The sequence below is a fragment of the Phascolarctos cinereus genome, unplaced genomic scaffold, assembly GCF_003287225.1.
Source record: "Phascolarctos cinereus isolate Bilbo 61053 unplaced genomic scaffold, phaCin_HiC Scaffold_4;HRSCAF=312, whole genome shotgun sequence".
In the NCBI taxonomy this organism is placed as follows: Eukaryota; Metazoa; Chordata; class Mammalia; order Diprotodontia; family Phascolarctidae; genus Phascolarctos; species Phascolarctos cinereus.
In genome coordinates this window covers 604,404,125-604,422,237 of record NW_027555847.1, presented here as the reverse complement: position 1 = coordinate 604,422,237, position 18,113 = coordinate 604,404,125, and the positions used below count along the sequence as shown (strand labels likewise).

At 34.1% G+C, this 18,113-nt stretch overlaps 1 protein-coding gene across 1 annotated transcript in view; it reads right to left on the bottom strand.

The window, feature by feature from the left end:
* Positions 1-18,113, bottom strand: part of PKHD1L1 (PKHD1 like 1) — a 202,046-nt gene that overhangs the window by 27,652 nt on the left and 156,281 nt on the right. The window contains 11 exon segments of the mRNA XM_078153706.1: positions 999-1,156; positions 4,652-4,819; positions 5,004-5,236; positions 10,025-10,190; positions 11,335-11,451; positions 11,536-11,647; positions 11,885-12,007; positions 12,093-12,241; positions 13,944-14,034; positions 16,536-16,657; positions 17,428-17,557. Coding sequence (XP_078009832.1) covers positions 999-1,156; positions 4,652-4,819; positions 5,004-5,236; positions 10,025-10,190; positions 11,335-11,451; positions 11,536-11,647; positions 11,885-12,007; positions 12,093-12,241; positions 13,944-14,034; positions 16,536-16,657; positions 17,428-17,557 — 1,569 coding nt within the window.

The following is an 18,113-nucleotide window of genomic DNA, read 5'->3' as shown; positions in this document are numbered from 1 at the left end:
TTACTATCTGTGTTGTGCCTTCACAGATGATCAGAGTTCTGGACAGTTTAGGCATATGGTCACACATTTCAGGTGAGACTGGGAGAAAGTCTCAGACTCTACCATGCAATCTTTTTGACACACTAAATAAATGATGGAGCCCAGTATGCCAGAAAGAGTGACTGTCTACTTACTTGAGTTTGGTAGCATGATCCTTGCAACCTGCATCTGAACCCATATACTTATTCACAGGTCCTTTCCCAATAAGGGAGCCACATAATCTAGTAGGGACCCCAAGCCTCAGAGGCACTTGGGGGGCTAGTGGAAGTGGTATTATGGGCCATAGATTTGCTGATACACTCTTTCAGTTTGTCAATGATCATACTAATGGCTTTTAAAGATGGCATTGATAGCTCCAGCCTGAGAAGTTATTCTCTAGGGACAATTCCATTCTAGGATGCGTGTGTGTGTGTGTGTGTGTGTGTGTGTGTGTGTGTGTGTGTGTGTATTCTACCTTTAGTTAAGCTGGTCTTTTAGGGATTAGGACTTTATAGAGCAGTGAAATGTTGGGTCACAGGTAGGGGTGGAAACCCAAACTGGCTTTCAATGGTAGGGGTAACTACTTGTGGGTGGAGACAGATGAAGGGGAAAGAAGCGGGTAGAAGTGCTGCCTCTGCTAGTCAGGGGTCTAGTTCTTTCAAGCATACTCCATCCCAGGCCATCACAGTTTTTGTGACTTCTGTCTTGCCACTGGACTTCCATGAAAGTAAGGCTGATGAATGTGTCTCACTTAAATCCAATTCATGTGCAAGTCAAGACATTGTCTTGTGATTTCACTAGTGCTCTTCAAGGCCCTTTGTCACCCTAATTCCCTTTACTTGACTTGCTTTAGCTCATCAATGTCCTTTCTTAAACGTGATGCCCATGACTGGATTAAATAAGTAACTCAAGAGGGAAAAAGTAGCTAGGACAAAATTTTTAGCTATATTTAGGAAAGACTTAACAATATTCTACCTTACCTTGTTTTGCTCAACATTAAGCAACATTAGTCGAAGATTCTGAGGACTGGTTCCAGTAAAATAAATTTCACAAGATTTGTTTAGGGCAACAATGCTGTGAAATAGTGACAACCTCCTCTGACATGTGTATCCAGCACACCAGCCATGATCCTGTGGACCTAAAAAACAATGAAAGGTCACCTTTACCCAATCTTAAAAATATATTATAAAACGCTCTAAGAAAATTTAGGATAATTAGCTCAAATTATGCAATTATGCCCTTGTTAGACATAATACTTGCAAAAAGCCCTGTATGGTAATTAACCTTATAAGGAAAATAGCCATAATGAAGCTCAGCATTTATATAAAATTATCAGAGTAAGATATTTAACAATGGAACTTATTATCCTTAGCCCAAAGTGAACCCCTCTTCAGGTCACTATCATCTGTCTGTCTAGTCAAAAAAATAGAAATCTTAGAGTCATCTTCAACTCCTCATTTTTCCATATCCCACCTATCCACATGATTGTAAGTTTTGTTGATTCTACCTCCACATTATGTCTCACATCTATCCCCTTTTCCACTTACACTACAACCTTTCAAGTTTGGGCCCTCATTACTTCTTGCAAGGAACATGGCAAAAGCCTCTAGATTGGTCTCTTCTACATGCCCATCCCTTCTCCAATTCATCTTCCACATAGCTTTCAAAGCACAGGTCTGACCATCTCACCCCCTTATTCAGTAAACTCCAGTGACTTCCTATTACCTTTGGGATTCAACAGAAGCATCTCTGTTTGGCTTTTAAATCCCTTTCCAATCTGGAACTAACTTACTTATCTAGGCTTATTAAGTCAATATGCTCTTAGTCTACTTCTAGTCCAGCCAAATTGGCCTTTTTGCTGTTCCTCACACACAACATTCTTTTCTGGTCTTCACGCCTTTGAATAAAGTTGTCCCCATTGCTAGAATGCATTCTGTCCTCCCTTCTGTTTCTTAGAATCCCTAATTTTCTTCAAAGCCCATTTCAAGTGCTACCTCCTTGGGCCTCCTCCTCAAAATTACCTTTTATTTATTTTATATGCATTTTATGTGTAGTTACATGAGTACATGTGGTTTACTCCTATAGAATATAAGTTTCTTGAGGGCAGGGAATCTTTCATTTTTGTCTCTGTGCTCTCAGTCCCTAGCACAGTGCTAAGTACGTAGTAGCTACTTAATACATTGTGAAGGCTCTAAGCCCCATGCACTCAGGCTTTAGAGCTAACCTGTTATTTTTCCCTTCCTATATTTATGAGATGCTGTAACACAAGCAAGTTTTGTGCGCAGCAAAACACTGCTTTAGAGAACTACATAGGTTCTAAGTGTGGTAAAAGTTGTTAATGCAGAGTTAAATGAAGCATCCTACATAAAGGATTCTGTGACTAGCTTAAAGCAAATTTTCAGGTATGTTACTGAACTTGTAATGAACAAGAGTGAAGTAGGCAGCACTAATATTTTTCAATGGAAATTCATATTATATGTTTTATAACATTGGCATGCCCTCAATCACTTTCACGTTAATTTTATAACCTTTGTCATAATTCCTAAGCTTCTTAGACATTCATGTATTTACTTTTATATAATTGTTACTTTAAACATTTTAAACTCTCAATTTGGTCTTATGATGGAGTTAACTTTTTGATGTTATTCTGTGCAACGGGAAATTTTTATGCACTTCCTCTTGTTAAATGATTGATTAATACAAATGAATACAAATGAGGAAATGGACTTTGAGTGGTTCAATGACTTGACCATGGACATAAAGCTTGTGAATGTTTCAGGAACAATTCAAAATCAGATTTTGCTTAACTTCAGGCATTAAACCCCACTGCCTTGTTAGAAGATCCTTACAAATATTTAGAAAAGATATTTGGGAGCCTTATGATCACATCTCAAGAATGATCTCATGTTTTTGACTTCATTCTAAAAAATGAAATCTTTGTGAAATCTGTTGTCCTTTTCCTGAATATCAGCTACAGAAACTTGACGCAAATGGAATAAGCTTCAGCACTCAATTAGCCTAAAAGAAATTCTGTCCATTTGGCAAGAACATTCAATGGAGAAGCTCCTGTTCCTCAACCCCTGGATAGTCCACTCAGAGCACAATGGATGCCTTTCCATTCAGGTCCAGGTTTTTTTTTTTCGGTTATAGGTATGTCATATTAAAGTCCAATGTTCATAGAAAAAAAATATTTCCCCATTACTTCAGTTTTGAAGTGTCTGGGATAATAAATGTATGAAACACTGACTGAAATACTGAATAATGGATCTTGATATATTTATTCATAAGCTTTTATTGAATTTCTTGCCTTCATGAAGAATTATCAATATTCAGAGCTGAACTTCAGTCAGAATTATAAATCTATCCAAATTTAGAATGCAAAAGTAATGCATTTCCCCAAGTGAGCCTTTTATTTATCAACATATGGGAACATATCCTACTTTGGTAACATCTCTTTTGTGTCCTTGATGTGTAAGCATTGGGATGGGAGTGAGAGGAATGGGACTGAGAAAAACTACTAGGTATGTAGATATGGGTTTTAAAGAAAAATATAAAAAAACATACCATAAAACATATGAAAACTGATTTTTATATGAGTGTTGTAGTGGATAGAGAGCTAGACTTGAGAGTCAGGAAGACCTGATTTCAAATCCTGCCTTTGTGACTAGCTTTGTGACCTTGGGCAAATCACTTAACCTCTCTCAGCCTCAGTTTCCTCATCTATAAAATGGAAATAACAATATGACCCAACAGAGTTGTCATGAAGATTAAATGAGATAAGATATGTAAAGCTCTTTACAAACTTGAAGTGGTATATAAATGATTATTTCACTAATTATTATTATAATAATTATTATTATTGATAATTTCAAGTCTGAATGAATCCCACATACTTCTATATTGTATACTATGCTACCATCTAAGTGGATCCAAATCCATGGAGGTGGGGGGAGGAGGTGGTGTGGCTAGTGAATGAACTATAGCACCTTTAACCAGCATAGTCTCTTATATATAATTGGCACTTTATAAATGTTTTCTGATTCAAAATGTATTAAATGGACCTTATCAGGGTTCAACTATACCAGGACCAGCCGAGAATAACCTTGGTGGATGTAAGCCATTAGTTCCATATCTTTAGGGAGTTTGCAAGACTGATTATACTCTAATTTCTGCGATGTACCTTAAAGTTTTTTTACCCAGAATGAAAAATTTCCAGGTTGTAGATAACTCCTTCGGGGTTCTCTAAATGTCCTTTATTGAATGTTATTTATCTTTTAATTCATGTAAGGCAAATGATAGTTTTAAAGAGTCAGGAATATTTTCTCCTATTTATCTTTAGTCAACTTTCCCCAATACAAATAGGAAGAGCATGATTACATGTTTGTTTGGGTTTTTTGTTTGTTTGTTTTAATGTGGTCAATTTGAAATAGTTGCTGTACTTAATAATGAGTCTGGACATCTAAGAAGTCTTTTTCTTGAATATAGATTTTTTTTAAAACTTGCAAGTAGAAAACATGGAAGGAGAAGATTTGGATTAAGAAAGTACAGTGAATGTTTATAGAATAGTTAAAAATTTAGCAGGTATTTGTTAAATGTCTTATATTAATATAGCCCATTTTGATTGAATACTTACCATTAATTAGGTCAACGTAACTATCAGCAAATACAGCCACTGGAGAAAGTCTTCGTATTTCTGTATCAGAATCCAGGCTTTCAATAACCATCATGGCATATTCCATCCCAAAGCATTGATAGCTCTGCCACTCAGATATGTATTTACAGGTAGAATCTCTAATGATTCCTAGAATCAGATGCATATACAGTTTTGTCAATGAAAACAAAATCTCTTCAGATACATGAATTATTTCTTACTGTAACAAGGATAAACAGTTTATTAAGGAAAGGCTATGCCCAGCTATTGGCCAAGTATTATTTCCATTGCAAAGAACATATTTTGTTTTAAAAACAAGAAAATCTCCTCAAACCTTTATATGGTGCTTTCTCTGAAACAGGTATTTTGCTGCCATTCAAGTATGTGAGCATCACTTTAGGAATTCTATAGTCTCCCACTCCAAGCTGATTATTTCCATTCCATTCATATTCAGCTTGGGGTATCACTGAACCAGGCCTTCCCAGGAAAGAGCCATCAATGTCTTTAAGAAAAGCTTTCTTTTTGGCATCACAGACCATGTCTACACAATCTGATGGATTTACTTTACTGGCAAAAAAAAAAGGCAAAATTAATCATTACTTAGTAACATTATTACTCACTCACTTGCTCATCAACATCCCATTGAATATTTTTGAATATCCACTCTAACTAAATAGCATATGTAACTAATATTTTGTTGAAGTCTGTATTTCATCAATTTATTTTTGGTCAACTGTTGCAAATTTCTTTAAAATTTCAGTAAGGCAAACTATGTTTATGGAATATAATAACAAAATGATTTTGGCATGCCAAATATCATTGAGTTTAATGTTTGTGAGTGTTTGCAATATTCCATGTATTTATTAACCAAGCATGTAAGTGCTGTTATGTGCAGAACAGAACAGAATTGCCTTTATTTGTATTCCCCATGCTTAGCATACTGCCTGGCATGTAGTAGGCATTTCATAAATGCTTGTTGACTAATTGATAGGATATTAAGATACTCCTTCCATTAGTGCTTTTCTTATTTTTTTATTAGGAACCAGCAGACTGAAACAGGATTGATAGTCATTAGTATTAGTAACCATTGCTTTAAAGCAGCAGTTCTCAAACTATGATATCAGAACCCCTGAGGGTTCCTAAGAATCTTTTGGGTATGTGTGGGGTGAGTTTCATGAAGGACCCATGAGACCAAAGCCACAAAGAGATACTCATATTCATACCCCTCTTTTTTACATGGCTACAAACACAAGTAGTGCTGAAAAGTGTTCATTTTTTTTGAATCATGTTTTGTCCTGAACAACTGCATAACATTTGCATTGATGGAGCAAAACCAAAAATGAGTAAAACTGCTGGCACCTTAGCAAGAATCAAGTCAGTGACATCAAACTGTACTAGTAGTCGTATTCTTTACTGCCACACATTTGCAGTTTTAAAAAAATGCAGTTTTGGGGCAGCCAGGTGGCACAGTGGATAGAGCACCGGCCCTGGATTCAGGAGGACCTGAGTTCAAATTTGACCTCAGACACATAACACTTACTAGCTGTGTGACCCTGGGCAAGTCACTTAACCCCATTGCCTAGCCAAAAAAAGCCCAACCCCTCCCCCAAAAAAAGACCCAGTTTCACTTAAGAATGTCCTTGATGAAGAAATGAAAATATTAATTTTACTATATCTCAACTGTTGAATATATCTCTTTTTAGTGGTCTGTGTGATGAAATGGGAAGTACACCTTAAGTACTTGTGCTGCCTACCAAAGTCCAATGGCTGTCTCAAGGAGAAGTACTTGCAAGATTGAGTTTCAAGTTGAACTTGCTGCCTGTTTTCACTGAATACCATTTTTACCTGAAAGGACAACTAACAGACAAACTAGTTGTTCAGATGGGTATTTGGCAGACATTTTCTCAAAAATGAATGAAGTAAGCCTGTCACTTCAAGGGAGATAACTGAAAACATTTGTTGCTAATGATAAGATTCAAGGTTGCGAGTGAAAATTAAAAATTCTGGAAAATGTGTATCTGCTTAGTAGCATTCCAATACTTCAAACTTTTCTGATGAGATTGGTGGTGATATTTATGTTTGTGATTTTTTTTGTATGGTATAATGAAATGTGCCAACATTTGGAAGATCTGCATAACTCACTGAACCAACATTTCCCACGTGACCAGCATATGACCAAATCATGTCTGAATAAAAATAACATTCAAGGGGCAAGATTGATTTATGAATTTTAATGTAACCGCATATCAAAAGTTCATTAATAGTCATATTAATTCAGATTATTCATTGCAATTAACCTTTAAGAAACTACCACTTGTTGAGTGTTGGTATAGTATCAAAGAATAATATCCTCAATTATCTGAAAAAAAACTATTAAAATATTCCTCCCTTTTCCAGTTGCGTATCTTTCTGACACCTGATGTTCTTCATATGCTTAAACTAGAACAACCTATTAAAATAGACTGAATACTACTGTGTTGTAAGAAATGATGAGCTCGATAATCTTAGAAAAACATGGACAGACTTGCATGAAATAATGAAGAGCAAAATGAACAGAACCAAGAGAACATTGTATACAGTAATAGCAATATTGTTTTAAGAACAACTTTGAGTGAATAAATCCTTTTTACTTTTATAAATACCCAAAGTAACTACAAAGGACATATGAAGGAATATGCTATCTGTATCCAGAGAAAGAATTGATAAATAGAAGTATATATAGAATGATTTAACATATATGTGTGTGTGTGTGTGTGTGTGTGTGTGTATACACACACACACACACACACACACACACACACACACACATATATATTATATATATACACACACATACATATTTGTGTCTAATGGTAGCCATCTCTAGGCTGGGGGAGGAGAAGGAAAACAAAGAAATTTACATTACAACTTTATTATATATTTAAAAGGAATAACAAGTTGCACATAAAAGATTTATAGTTTCATGTGCAATCATGTTTTTTATTATTATGCTGTTAATGGAAATACTTATTTTATTCCACAAATTAAAAATAAATAAATTTTTAAAAATAGATTGAAGAAGCAAATATGAGAATTCAGTTATCTTCTATTAGGCCAAACATTTGAGAGAGGTTTGTAAAAATGTGAAATAATTCCATTTTTTCCCCATTTTTTTGTTTTGGAAAACAGTCATTTTCATCAAATATGTTATTTGTGTCAATATAGTGGGTTTATTATTATTTTTAAATGAATAACATTTTAACGTTATCAGTTTTGATTTATAATATGATATCTATATCTATATCTATATCTATATCTATATATATATATCTATATATATATATATATATCTATATATATATATCTATATCTATATCTATATATATATATCCCAACATAAACAAAAGCTTCTCAAGGTCTTTGATGATTTTAAGAGTATAAAGCTGTTCTAAAATGAAAAAGTTTAAGAATTGCTACTTTAAAGCAAGGGAAATGGGAATAAGCATTTATTAAATACCTACCATGTGCCAGACACTGTTCTAAGTGCTTTACAAGTATTTTTTCTCCTCACAATCACCTTATGAGGTAGATGCCATTATTATCCCTGTTTTGCGATTGAGGAAATTGAGACGGACATAGATTAATTGACTTGCCCAGGGTCAAACAGCTGTCTGAGGCAAGATTTGAACACAGGTCTTCCTGACACCAGCATTGCATGCCTCAAATGTCACTGCTTTACACTCTACATTAGTAGAATTTCTGGAGAGGAGGTTCGGAGGATTAATTTATAGAAGAGATGAGAGCTGATTACTACAGATGAAATCTGATGGATAATCTTAAAAAGCATGTTATAGTAGGAAAAAAATCATCACAGAAGGAAAGGCAGAAGGATTATTTTTATGGTGTTTGTGATCCATTTAAGCAAATCAGAATGCAAGGTTGGGAAACCTGCAGCCTTGAGGCCATGTGTGGTTCTCTAGGTCCTCAAGTGTGGCCTTTTGACTGAATCCAAACTTCAGGTTCCCCATGCCTGGATAGAGTATTTCTGTAAAGCAATATGATCATTTGTAAATCCCTGAACAATAAGATGGCCAATTGTGATCTTTTGTGAATTTCTCTACACCTTTGGTATTTCTTTAGATGGGTACTGTTTTGGCTCCACTTAGAGTCGATTAGTATCATCATTAAAAGATACCCTGAAGTTACACTGAAAGCTAGTTTAGTTGGTTAGGAGATTCAAGATCAATCTTGGAATCAGGAGACCTGGTTTAGACATCTATCAGCTATGTGGTCACTATGAGCAAGTGACTCACTTGACCTCTCAGAACATCAGCTTCCTTGTATACATGAAGGGGATAATAATACTTGTATTATCTACCTTATAGGGTTGTGAGGAATGTCCTTGTCATAGGTGAAATGTGTCATATGCAAATACTACTATTGCATTTTATTAAACAAACCAAATATCATTTTGATCCTTTCTTTATCACCTAGATATTAACTTAAACTTTCAATTTAAGAATTATGGAACTTAATAACAATGAAACAACAATATGTAAAGAATCAGAATTGAAGGGAACCTAAATAACAATGGAAAAATATATGATGGTTCTAAGCAGGCTGTAACATGCTACAGCATGTTACCAATGATAGTAGCTGGTATGCATTATACAGCACACACATACACACACACATACAGAAGTCTTCAAGGAGATATAAAACTAGAAAAAGGAAACATACCTGTCATGAAGCAAGAGTAAAGAATAACCCAGAGATGTGCTGATATCAACAAAATATATCAAAAAAGAAAGCAAGCCTCTAGCACCATGGTTTAATACTCTAAGGAAGATTTATAGAAAGACATGAGCAAGAATAGCAGGTGAATAGAAGGCGTATATGAGTTGTGATTTGCCGGGGAAGATATCCACTGGAATGAAATTAGAGATTCGTAGGGATTTTTAAAAGGGATGGGCTTTACATTGTATACTTTGTATTAGGTCGAACACATTAAGGGCATTTTCATTTCATTGAGTCATACAAACAGTAATCATTAGTTACACTACTTAGGGAAAAAACTGTATTTCTTAATATAGACCACAATTTTGTAAAATGGCAGAAATCTTATATTTCCCTATATCAGAAGTTTGTAAAGGGTAATGTGAATGGTATAATGCATTTACCCAGCATCCTCTGATCTATTCTACTGTCTAGGTCTTTTATCCAGCTCTGAGGTGCCACAGAATCAAATAGACAGAAGAGAATCTCTAACAAAATGATAACATTTTTGTTTCATATTTAGCATTATAGATTCTGGGAAAACAGATTAACAGGATAGAAATGACAAAAATTTCAGTTACCAGTGCAAATGAGTATTACCTTAAATCAGGTCTATGTATAAATATTTTTGACTGTTCACTTGTGTTAACTGTCTGTATGTTTTTCACATGGATTGGATGCTGTAAGTCTTCGTTTAAAGGGTTTGTCATGAACATCACAGCAGTTTCATCTGAACAAACATTTTTAAACCCAACAAATGTGGAATCTAAAACAAAAATAATATAAAATCACCTACCACACTTGTTCCTTAAAAGTAATAATGACATAAAAAACATTTTGTATGGCATCTAATCTCACACATTTATCTACAAATCCCACTATGTACAATGGGAATTTTTTGTTTGTTTGGGGAGAATGTCATTTTTTTTGTTGGTCTTGTTATTCACAAGTCCTAATGTATTGCATTTATTCAGAAATATGGACTCAAAAATAAACAGCCACTCAGGCAGACATATACTCAGCTATGTTCATTTCGCAAGTTCTTGCTATCTCTCTTTATTCCAAAAACAGAGAGTCCAACTGGAGAATAAGTTCTAATAGGATACCTCCATCTTTATCATACTGGCTTTTACAGCTCTGTGTTCTGAATTTTTAAAAGAAATGTAGTTATCTATGCTCCTTAATGAAATATGGCTTTACTTTGCAGAGGCATTTTTATGCAAATATACTTCCTTTAATTTTCTGGACACATTTATCATAGAATTTAGGGTTGGAGGCAACCTTGAAGATCACCTGGCCTAACCCCCTCATTTTACAGATAAGGAACTTCATTGAAATTAATATGAAATATTCCATTCACACACTATATAATATTTTAAATTGGTTCCCTGCCATCAAAGGAATACTGAAATTCTGAGGCAGTAGCCTTAAGTCATCAAGAGTAAAATGTCGGAAAAAATGTAGTTAAGGGAATTTGAGGCCAAATTTCTCTCATGAGCTATTTTCTTTGTAGAAGTAACTCCCTAAAATGAAATCCTAAAGAAATTTACTATAGAAAATTGGATTGAAGTGAGCAAAATCTTTCATTGTATGCCTAATGAGTTGGACATAAAAACCAGCTTAATATATTCTTGTCTATATGAACTACTATTATGATCATAACCATTTTCATTTCCTGTCTCACTTTGGTTTCTTGTCACTTTTTCACTTCCTTAGATAATATACTAGGGAATCATTTTTGGAATTTGCCCTTCTGACCTTTGGCTATTTGTTCTTATCTTGATGAGTCATACAAATATTAATTTAAGTTTTTTTCTTTTACATGTAACTATGAAATATTTACATGGTGGCTTCTGCTTTCATTTTCAAATTCTATGAGACAATTTGCTAATTAAAAATTTTAAACCTACCAGAAACTTCCAACAATCCACTAATAGCATTGTAACTCATGAGCCCTGCATGGGGTTTCCTTGGTGCCATGTTGTGTGCAGAGGCAAAGGTAGGCCAGCAGATTCCACTTCTTCCTCCTTGTCCCAAAGGGAAAAAACATCATGAAATTTAGCTAAATATTTATTTGTACAGGCAAATCTCAACTTTGCAAAATACTGTACCTGAGGGAGGTCTGGTGCTCCGATGGGCAGCAGTAAGTTCAATATTGGGATTATCGTTGGTGAGGACATCAGAACAGTTAAATCGGGGGCTGCTTCCTACAACTAATGAGCTCTAGAAAACAGTCATTTATTACATCTGTGATAATATTAAATATTCCTAGGACTAACAATAACAACAATGACACTGAATTTACCTGAAATAAATTATAGTCAAGAAGTTTACAGCACTAGATTAGAAGCCAAGGTGAACCTTCTAAAAAGGTTCATTATTCTTTGGAAACTTTTTTTTGGGTATCCTGGTTGTTATTTTTTGCTAGCAGTATTTTATGAGAGAGTTTTCATTTCTTACCTTAATCTGTACTGTTTTGCTGGAAATTTTGTGAGATGTTGCATCAGGCAGATATATAATGGGAAGAATTCCCATTCCATTGTCAACCAGAGTCACATTAGAGACTTGCACACTCTCTGTAGTCTGCAAAACATTTTTTTTTTGGTCATAGTCCTAGGGACAGGTAATAACACAAATCAATGAATCACTAGGAATAAAATACATTTACCTGAAAATAGATGCCATAATCCCAGCATTTCCAAATTGTAAACCCCTGTATCTGAGAGCACCCAGGGAAGCCATCTTGGTTCATATAAACACCATATAAACCTCCATGGGCTTCATTGTTATGCCATTTTTCTGCAGAATTAGCTTGATCTAGAAAGAAAATACAAAACTGAATTATTAAATGAGCAAAGCATGATATCTGTCTTTATTAAGCTTCTCACTTTTTAGTTTAACAAAACTTTAAGACATATCTTGACTTAATTTTTACGTGATAACCAAATAATGTTGTATCTGTCATTTGTAGGTCATATCATTGACCATTTGCTCATATTATTATTTGAGATGATATATTCATGTCTGATTTTTTTTGTTATGTTGCTCTTTTATTTGAAAAACTCATTTAAAAGAAAGCTTCCTAAAATATACCACATGATTAAAATAAAATTCTCTGAAATATTTTTATGTAAGACTTGTGGAAGATTGGTTCTTGATCCTTCTGTAATGAAGAGTTCTTGCTTCTTCAAACATTTAAAGAGATATAAAGAAGAAAGGAGTCAGTGTGGCGTGGTAGACTGAGCCAGAAAAACCTGAGCTCAGGTTTCACCTGTGACACATCCTAGCTGTACAATTCTGGACGAGTCACTTAATTTCTTAGAGCTCTAGTCAACTTCTTAAGGCTATTAATTGGAGAGCAGATACTGACCTGCTTGGGTAGAGGGAATTTCCTCACCTAGGAGTTTCCTATACCAACCAATCACAAGTCCTGAAGCAGAAAATTCCTTAAGTGCAGTATGACATAGATAAAAGGGACCAGCTGTTTGTTAGTAATAACAGTGTTTATTATTATCATCATTATTATGCATATGACAAGAGCAAACATGGCACAGTATACAGAAGATATGATCTGAATTCAGGAAGGCCAGGTTTCAAGTCTTGAATCTTGTATCTTCTGGTTTTTGCCCTAGGCAATTTCCTAAGTCTTTGAGTTACAGAGGAGCTTCAGTAAAAGGAGTTCTTCATACTGATCAATCACAGCTTTGGACCAATATATTTAAGCAGACACCTATGCTTAGGAATCATATTTTGACATTCAATAATTGGGAAAACAAAACCTTTTACAAAGAAGTTGTAGAAAAATTATGTATTTTAAAATATTAAATCAAAGAAATATTAACTTGATTAATTAGGTATTAAGACCATTTAAAGCTATGATTAGAGTATATATCATGACATCAGTTCTTTCTAATGTCAAAAAGGCTTAATTTTTTTTAAGAACATGCTTTAAAAGGGAATATAAAAATAATGATTATCTCTTTTGAACTCAAGAACTTAAGAATTGTCTAAAGAAATGTTGGTTCAAACCATCAGTATATCCCATAGAAAGAAACTATTTTTAAAAAGAATAGTACAACTTTGGAATTATTTTCCCCAGTGATTAGTCTAGTTGCCTTTTACTTGACTCTTCTAAGCATCTCTGGAATTTAGAATTAGTAAACATCTATCTATCTATCTATCTATCTATCTATCTATCTATCTATCTATCTGTTTTCCAAATTAAGAGAGTAGATTTACTTTAGGTCCAAATAGAAAATGGGTTTTTTTGTGTATTTAGGCCAGGGATGTTGATTGTGTGAGGTGTTTGAAACAAAAATTTTAATAAAACTCCCCCTTAAAAGTACCCAATTTTCCTTGGGATTCCATATTATCCTGGGACAATTTCACTCACTCAGCTTGCTCAATGCTATAATAGGGAGAAGTGATGTCACCTACTGAATTATACTGACATTATTTTTCTCTCAATCAAATGGCAGATGATCTATGCTATAGATATGCTGTATACCAAATAACTTACCTGGACATGGTTCACCATCAATATGGTAACCAATTCTTTCAAATCCTGCAACAACATTATCCCGTAATATTGTATTGGTAGCCATATTTATCTAGTGCAAAAATAAAGGAAATACTTTGGGTTAGATAACCATATAACAGAAATTATGCAATAGGTAGATGCCTTGGTAATGTTCCACGTGTATATTACAAAACACACCAACTTTGTCTCCATTGTAAAAGATAAAACAATTAAAATTAATTACTCATCCAATTTGAGCTTAAGTTATGCTATTAAATTACACTGGAGTCCTGGCATAATGCTATTCTTGAGGTTCCTAGGATTGCCTCATAGGTTGAAACTACCTTATAAGAGACTTTTGATATTTTAGTAACTAAACTCCTTTTGATAGATTCCATGCTTAACCTGACGTGCCCAATTCCACTCTATTAAAAGCAATGTTATATTCCTGAGTTTTTATTTTACTTGTTTGAGCTTCTATTATGTTATCTATTTGACTTACTTACTAAAGAGAAAATGGACATAATCATAAAGGATTTTTAAGCCTCAGTACAGCCATTAGAAAGTAATTCTTTTAAGTTAAATAGATTAGAATTAAAAAAAGCTAGTTCCTGTTGAACATAATTACTTGAACAGATATTTTCATATGCCAAGTAAAATAAGAGGATAAAATAAAAATACATAACCCTTGTCATTTCTGAAACCTGGGAAAAGGATCAAATGATTAATGTAGAGGAATGTAAAGGAAAAATATACTAAGACCAAGAAATGTTAAATCACATTATTTAAAAAACAAGAGTTTCAAGAAAACAAACTAAAGCTAAATGAGACAAATACAATGAAGTTATAATCAATCAGCTAAAGCTATGGAGTCAATATTTAGTTATTTCTTCTTATAAAAGGTTTTAGATCAGTTACTGGGACTAGAATAGAACAATTTTTACTTCCCAGACTCTTATAATAAAATAGGAACTGAGATAAGGACTGGACCTGTGTTTTCATTGGCAAAGGGAACTTACAGGTGAGGAAATTCTCTCTATTAATGTAGCTTGGCACCTACTTTCTCTGCAATTTATAATCTTAGAAAGCTGTCTAGAGAATTGAGAGGTTAAATGATTTGTTCAGGGTCATGCATACAGTATGCATCAGAGTGAAGTTTAAACCTAGGTCTTACTTTGACACCAACTTTATTCACTATGCAATATTGCCTCTCTATAACATACCACTTTTAATATGAATATTATACTATATTGATAACTAAGCAAACATAAAACTTATGCTTTCATCTTATCCTTTCAAAGAATACTATGGGCATCTTAAGTTGGTGAAGCTGTCTTTTTCATTTACTTTCTTAACGGTGGAATAAGGATAGGCACTAAACCTGATTTCATTGATATAGGGAACTACCAGAAAAGGAAACTACCCCCCCCCAATGCTGGCCACCACTTTCTCTGCAACTTAGAATCTTAGAAAATTGCCTATGGCAATGAGAGGTTAAGTTAATTGCCAAGGGGGGCACAGAAGTAGGACTTGAATCCAGATATTCCTAGTTTAAGGATCTCTGTCTCTCTCTGAGTCTGTGTCTGTGTGTGTCTCTCCACTGTCTCTCTCTCTATCCTCTATCTCCATCTATTTCTATCTACTATCTCCATCTGTATCCACTATCTCTGTCTCTATCCACTATCTCTAACTCTATCACACTGCCCCTACATTGGTGGAATAAATAAATGAAATATAAAGGGGAGGAAATTGCAGCATCCCTCCCCCAAATCCTATTCTTCTCCATACTGTACTTCCCTCCTCCTAATTCCATCCCACTTCTAGTCAAAGAATTTTGACAACACATTCCCAACTTCAAGGTATCCAAGAGAGGTCAAATGTAATAGTAGCAGGAAAATATTAGGAACTTTACTTGTAAAATCATGTGATATTTATACCCAGAAGGAATCTTAGAGATTTTAGGGACCCTCATTTTGCAGCTAAGTAAACTATGAGAAAGTTGTAGAGAGGTTTAGGACTTCACCAATTTAGCACTAGACCTGAGATCATAACCCAAATATTTAGAATTTGAAAGCAGTGGAAAATTTTAGAGGTGGAAATGATAAAGTGAGAAAAAAATTGTATGAATTAATATTAAGAGAAAGGAGACTCAGAACTTGTAGTGCTATCCTCCTCTTCTTTCTCATGCTCCTCCTCACCATCATTCATATTTATACAGAGGTCTACAATTCAATTTCCAATGAGTTTTTTTGGTGTAAATACTTCCTTCATAATCACATAATTCATAAGTGTTAGATGAGGGCTTTGAATCTAGTTCTATTCTGACTACAAGTTCAGGACTCGGTTTACTATGACATGCTCTCTCTGTATGTCTATAAGAGAAACATAATTTAATTTTACCTATCATAGCATTGCATCAATTACCATGTAGGCAAGATAGGTTTTCCCTAGGATAATGAACTGGCTGCCTCATTTGATAAACTTTCTGTCAGTGAAGATATAAAACAGAGTCATGCAGTATGTAGAGAGTTGAATTGGATAATCTCTAAGGTCCCTTCTAACTTCATGAAATTATAAATTCCTTCTTAGTACCTCAATTGCTGCATGCCACAGAGTTGAAGTTAGTTCTTTTCTGTTTTGGTATGTTCCTGGCCAAACTGAAAAACTAACCAAATTTCCTCGTACTCGGTTGCCATTTCCCCATATCTTTAAGCCTGAAAATTAAAAGAAAATACACAAGGTAAAGAAATAAAATTACCAATAAAGTTATTTTGGCAATTTGGGGTCCTTAGTACTTTATAGTTCATTGTATCTTACAGAGGAACTTATAGTATTGTGTTTCACTAAGGATGGAGGGAAAAATAGATGACTAGTGAATAAAGAATAATAATCTTGCCTTGTGGAATGCCAAATGTTATGAGAACTGGGATAATTTTTAAGTAGGCAAAGAGGCTGTTGGGCTTTCTTGCCTCCTGAAGCATAAAGGGGCCAGTTTACAGGGTGCTGATGTCAGTCCTTCCTATAACCAATAGAGAATGGTATTCCTAACCTACTATGATAGGTTGCCAATATGATTGCAGAGATGGAGGGGATTAACCATTATCTAAGTTACTGTCTTTTAAATCTTAGGATTATGTCCTTTTTATTCTTTGTTCTGAGTAAAGTTGTTTTGTTGCATTTTTATAGGCCACAAATATCTCACTGAATTCTGACCTTTGGGTGGAATCAATGAAGTGATCTGAGTCAGGCTGGGCACAGAATATGCCACATTAGTAAGTGATAATTTTATATTTTCAAACTAATTATTGCTAATTATTTTAATAATACTAATTATTTATATTTATGACACATTGCTAAAATACTTTTATTTAATCTACATTTATGTCAAACCATCACATGACCAGTAATAATTTCTTCCCTTTTCTATAAGTTTAATGAAACATGATACCTAAATGTAAGATTCAGACCAAAACATTTATTTTACCTTCCCCCACTGTTAAGTGAATGATGTTATCCTCAATGTCCAATCCACCAGTACCAAACACACCAATTGCTGGAGAAAAACCATTGTGAAAAGCACAACCACGGACATAAGATGAGCCATACTCTTGTACCTATTAAAAAAACACTAGGACTCAGTTTATGTGTTTGAAGTAAAGATGAAATGCATTTCAAGAAAAAAATACATTTGTATTATATGTTATTTTCAGAAGAAACTTCTTGTGGAAAAAAAGCAAAAGAAAAATTGTTTTCCATTATATGAGGAGATCTTCTAGTAGTCCTTTTACCTGAATCCTGAATATGTGTGTGTGTGTGTGTATACTGAATATATGCATATATTCCTATATACATACATATTCATACATACATACATGCATATATGTATCGATATACATATAGTCTACATATGTCTGCAAAATCTGTTTAGCTTAGACTTTTAGAACTAAAAGGCAGCTCAATATCTTCTAGTCCATCATTATTTCACAAATGAGGGAAGAAAGGCCCAGGGAGGTAAGATGTTTGTTCAATATTATATAATTTGTGAGTGACAGAACCAGAACTAGAACCCAGGTGTCCTGACATTATAGAATGTTTTTTTTTTAAACTATATCAGGATCTTTCTCTTTAGGCTGTCTTTACTTAAATTCTAATAAAAACAAAACAAAACAA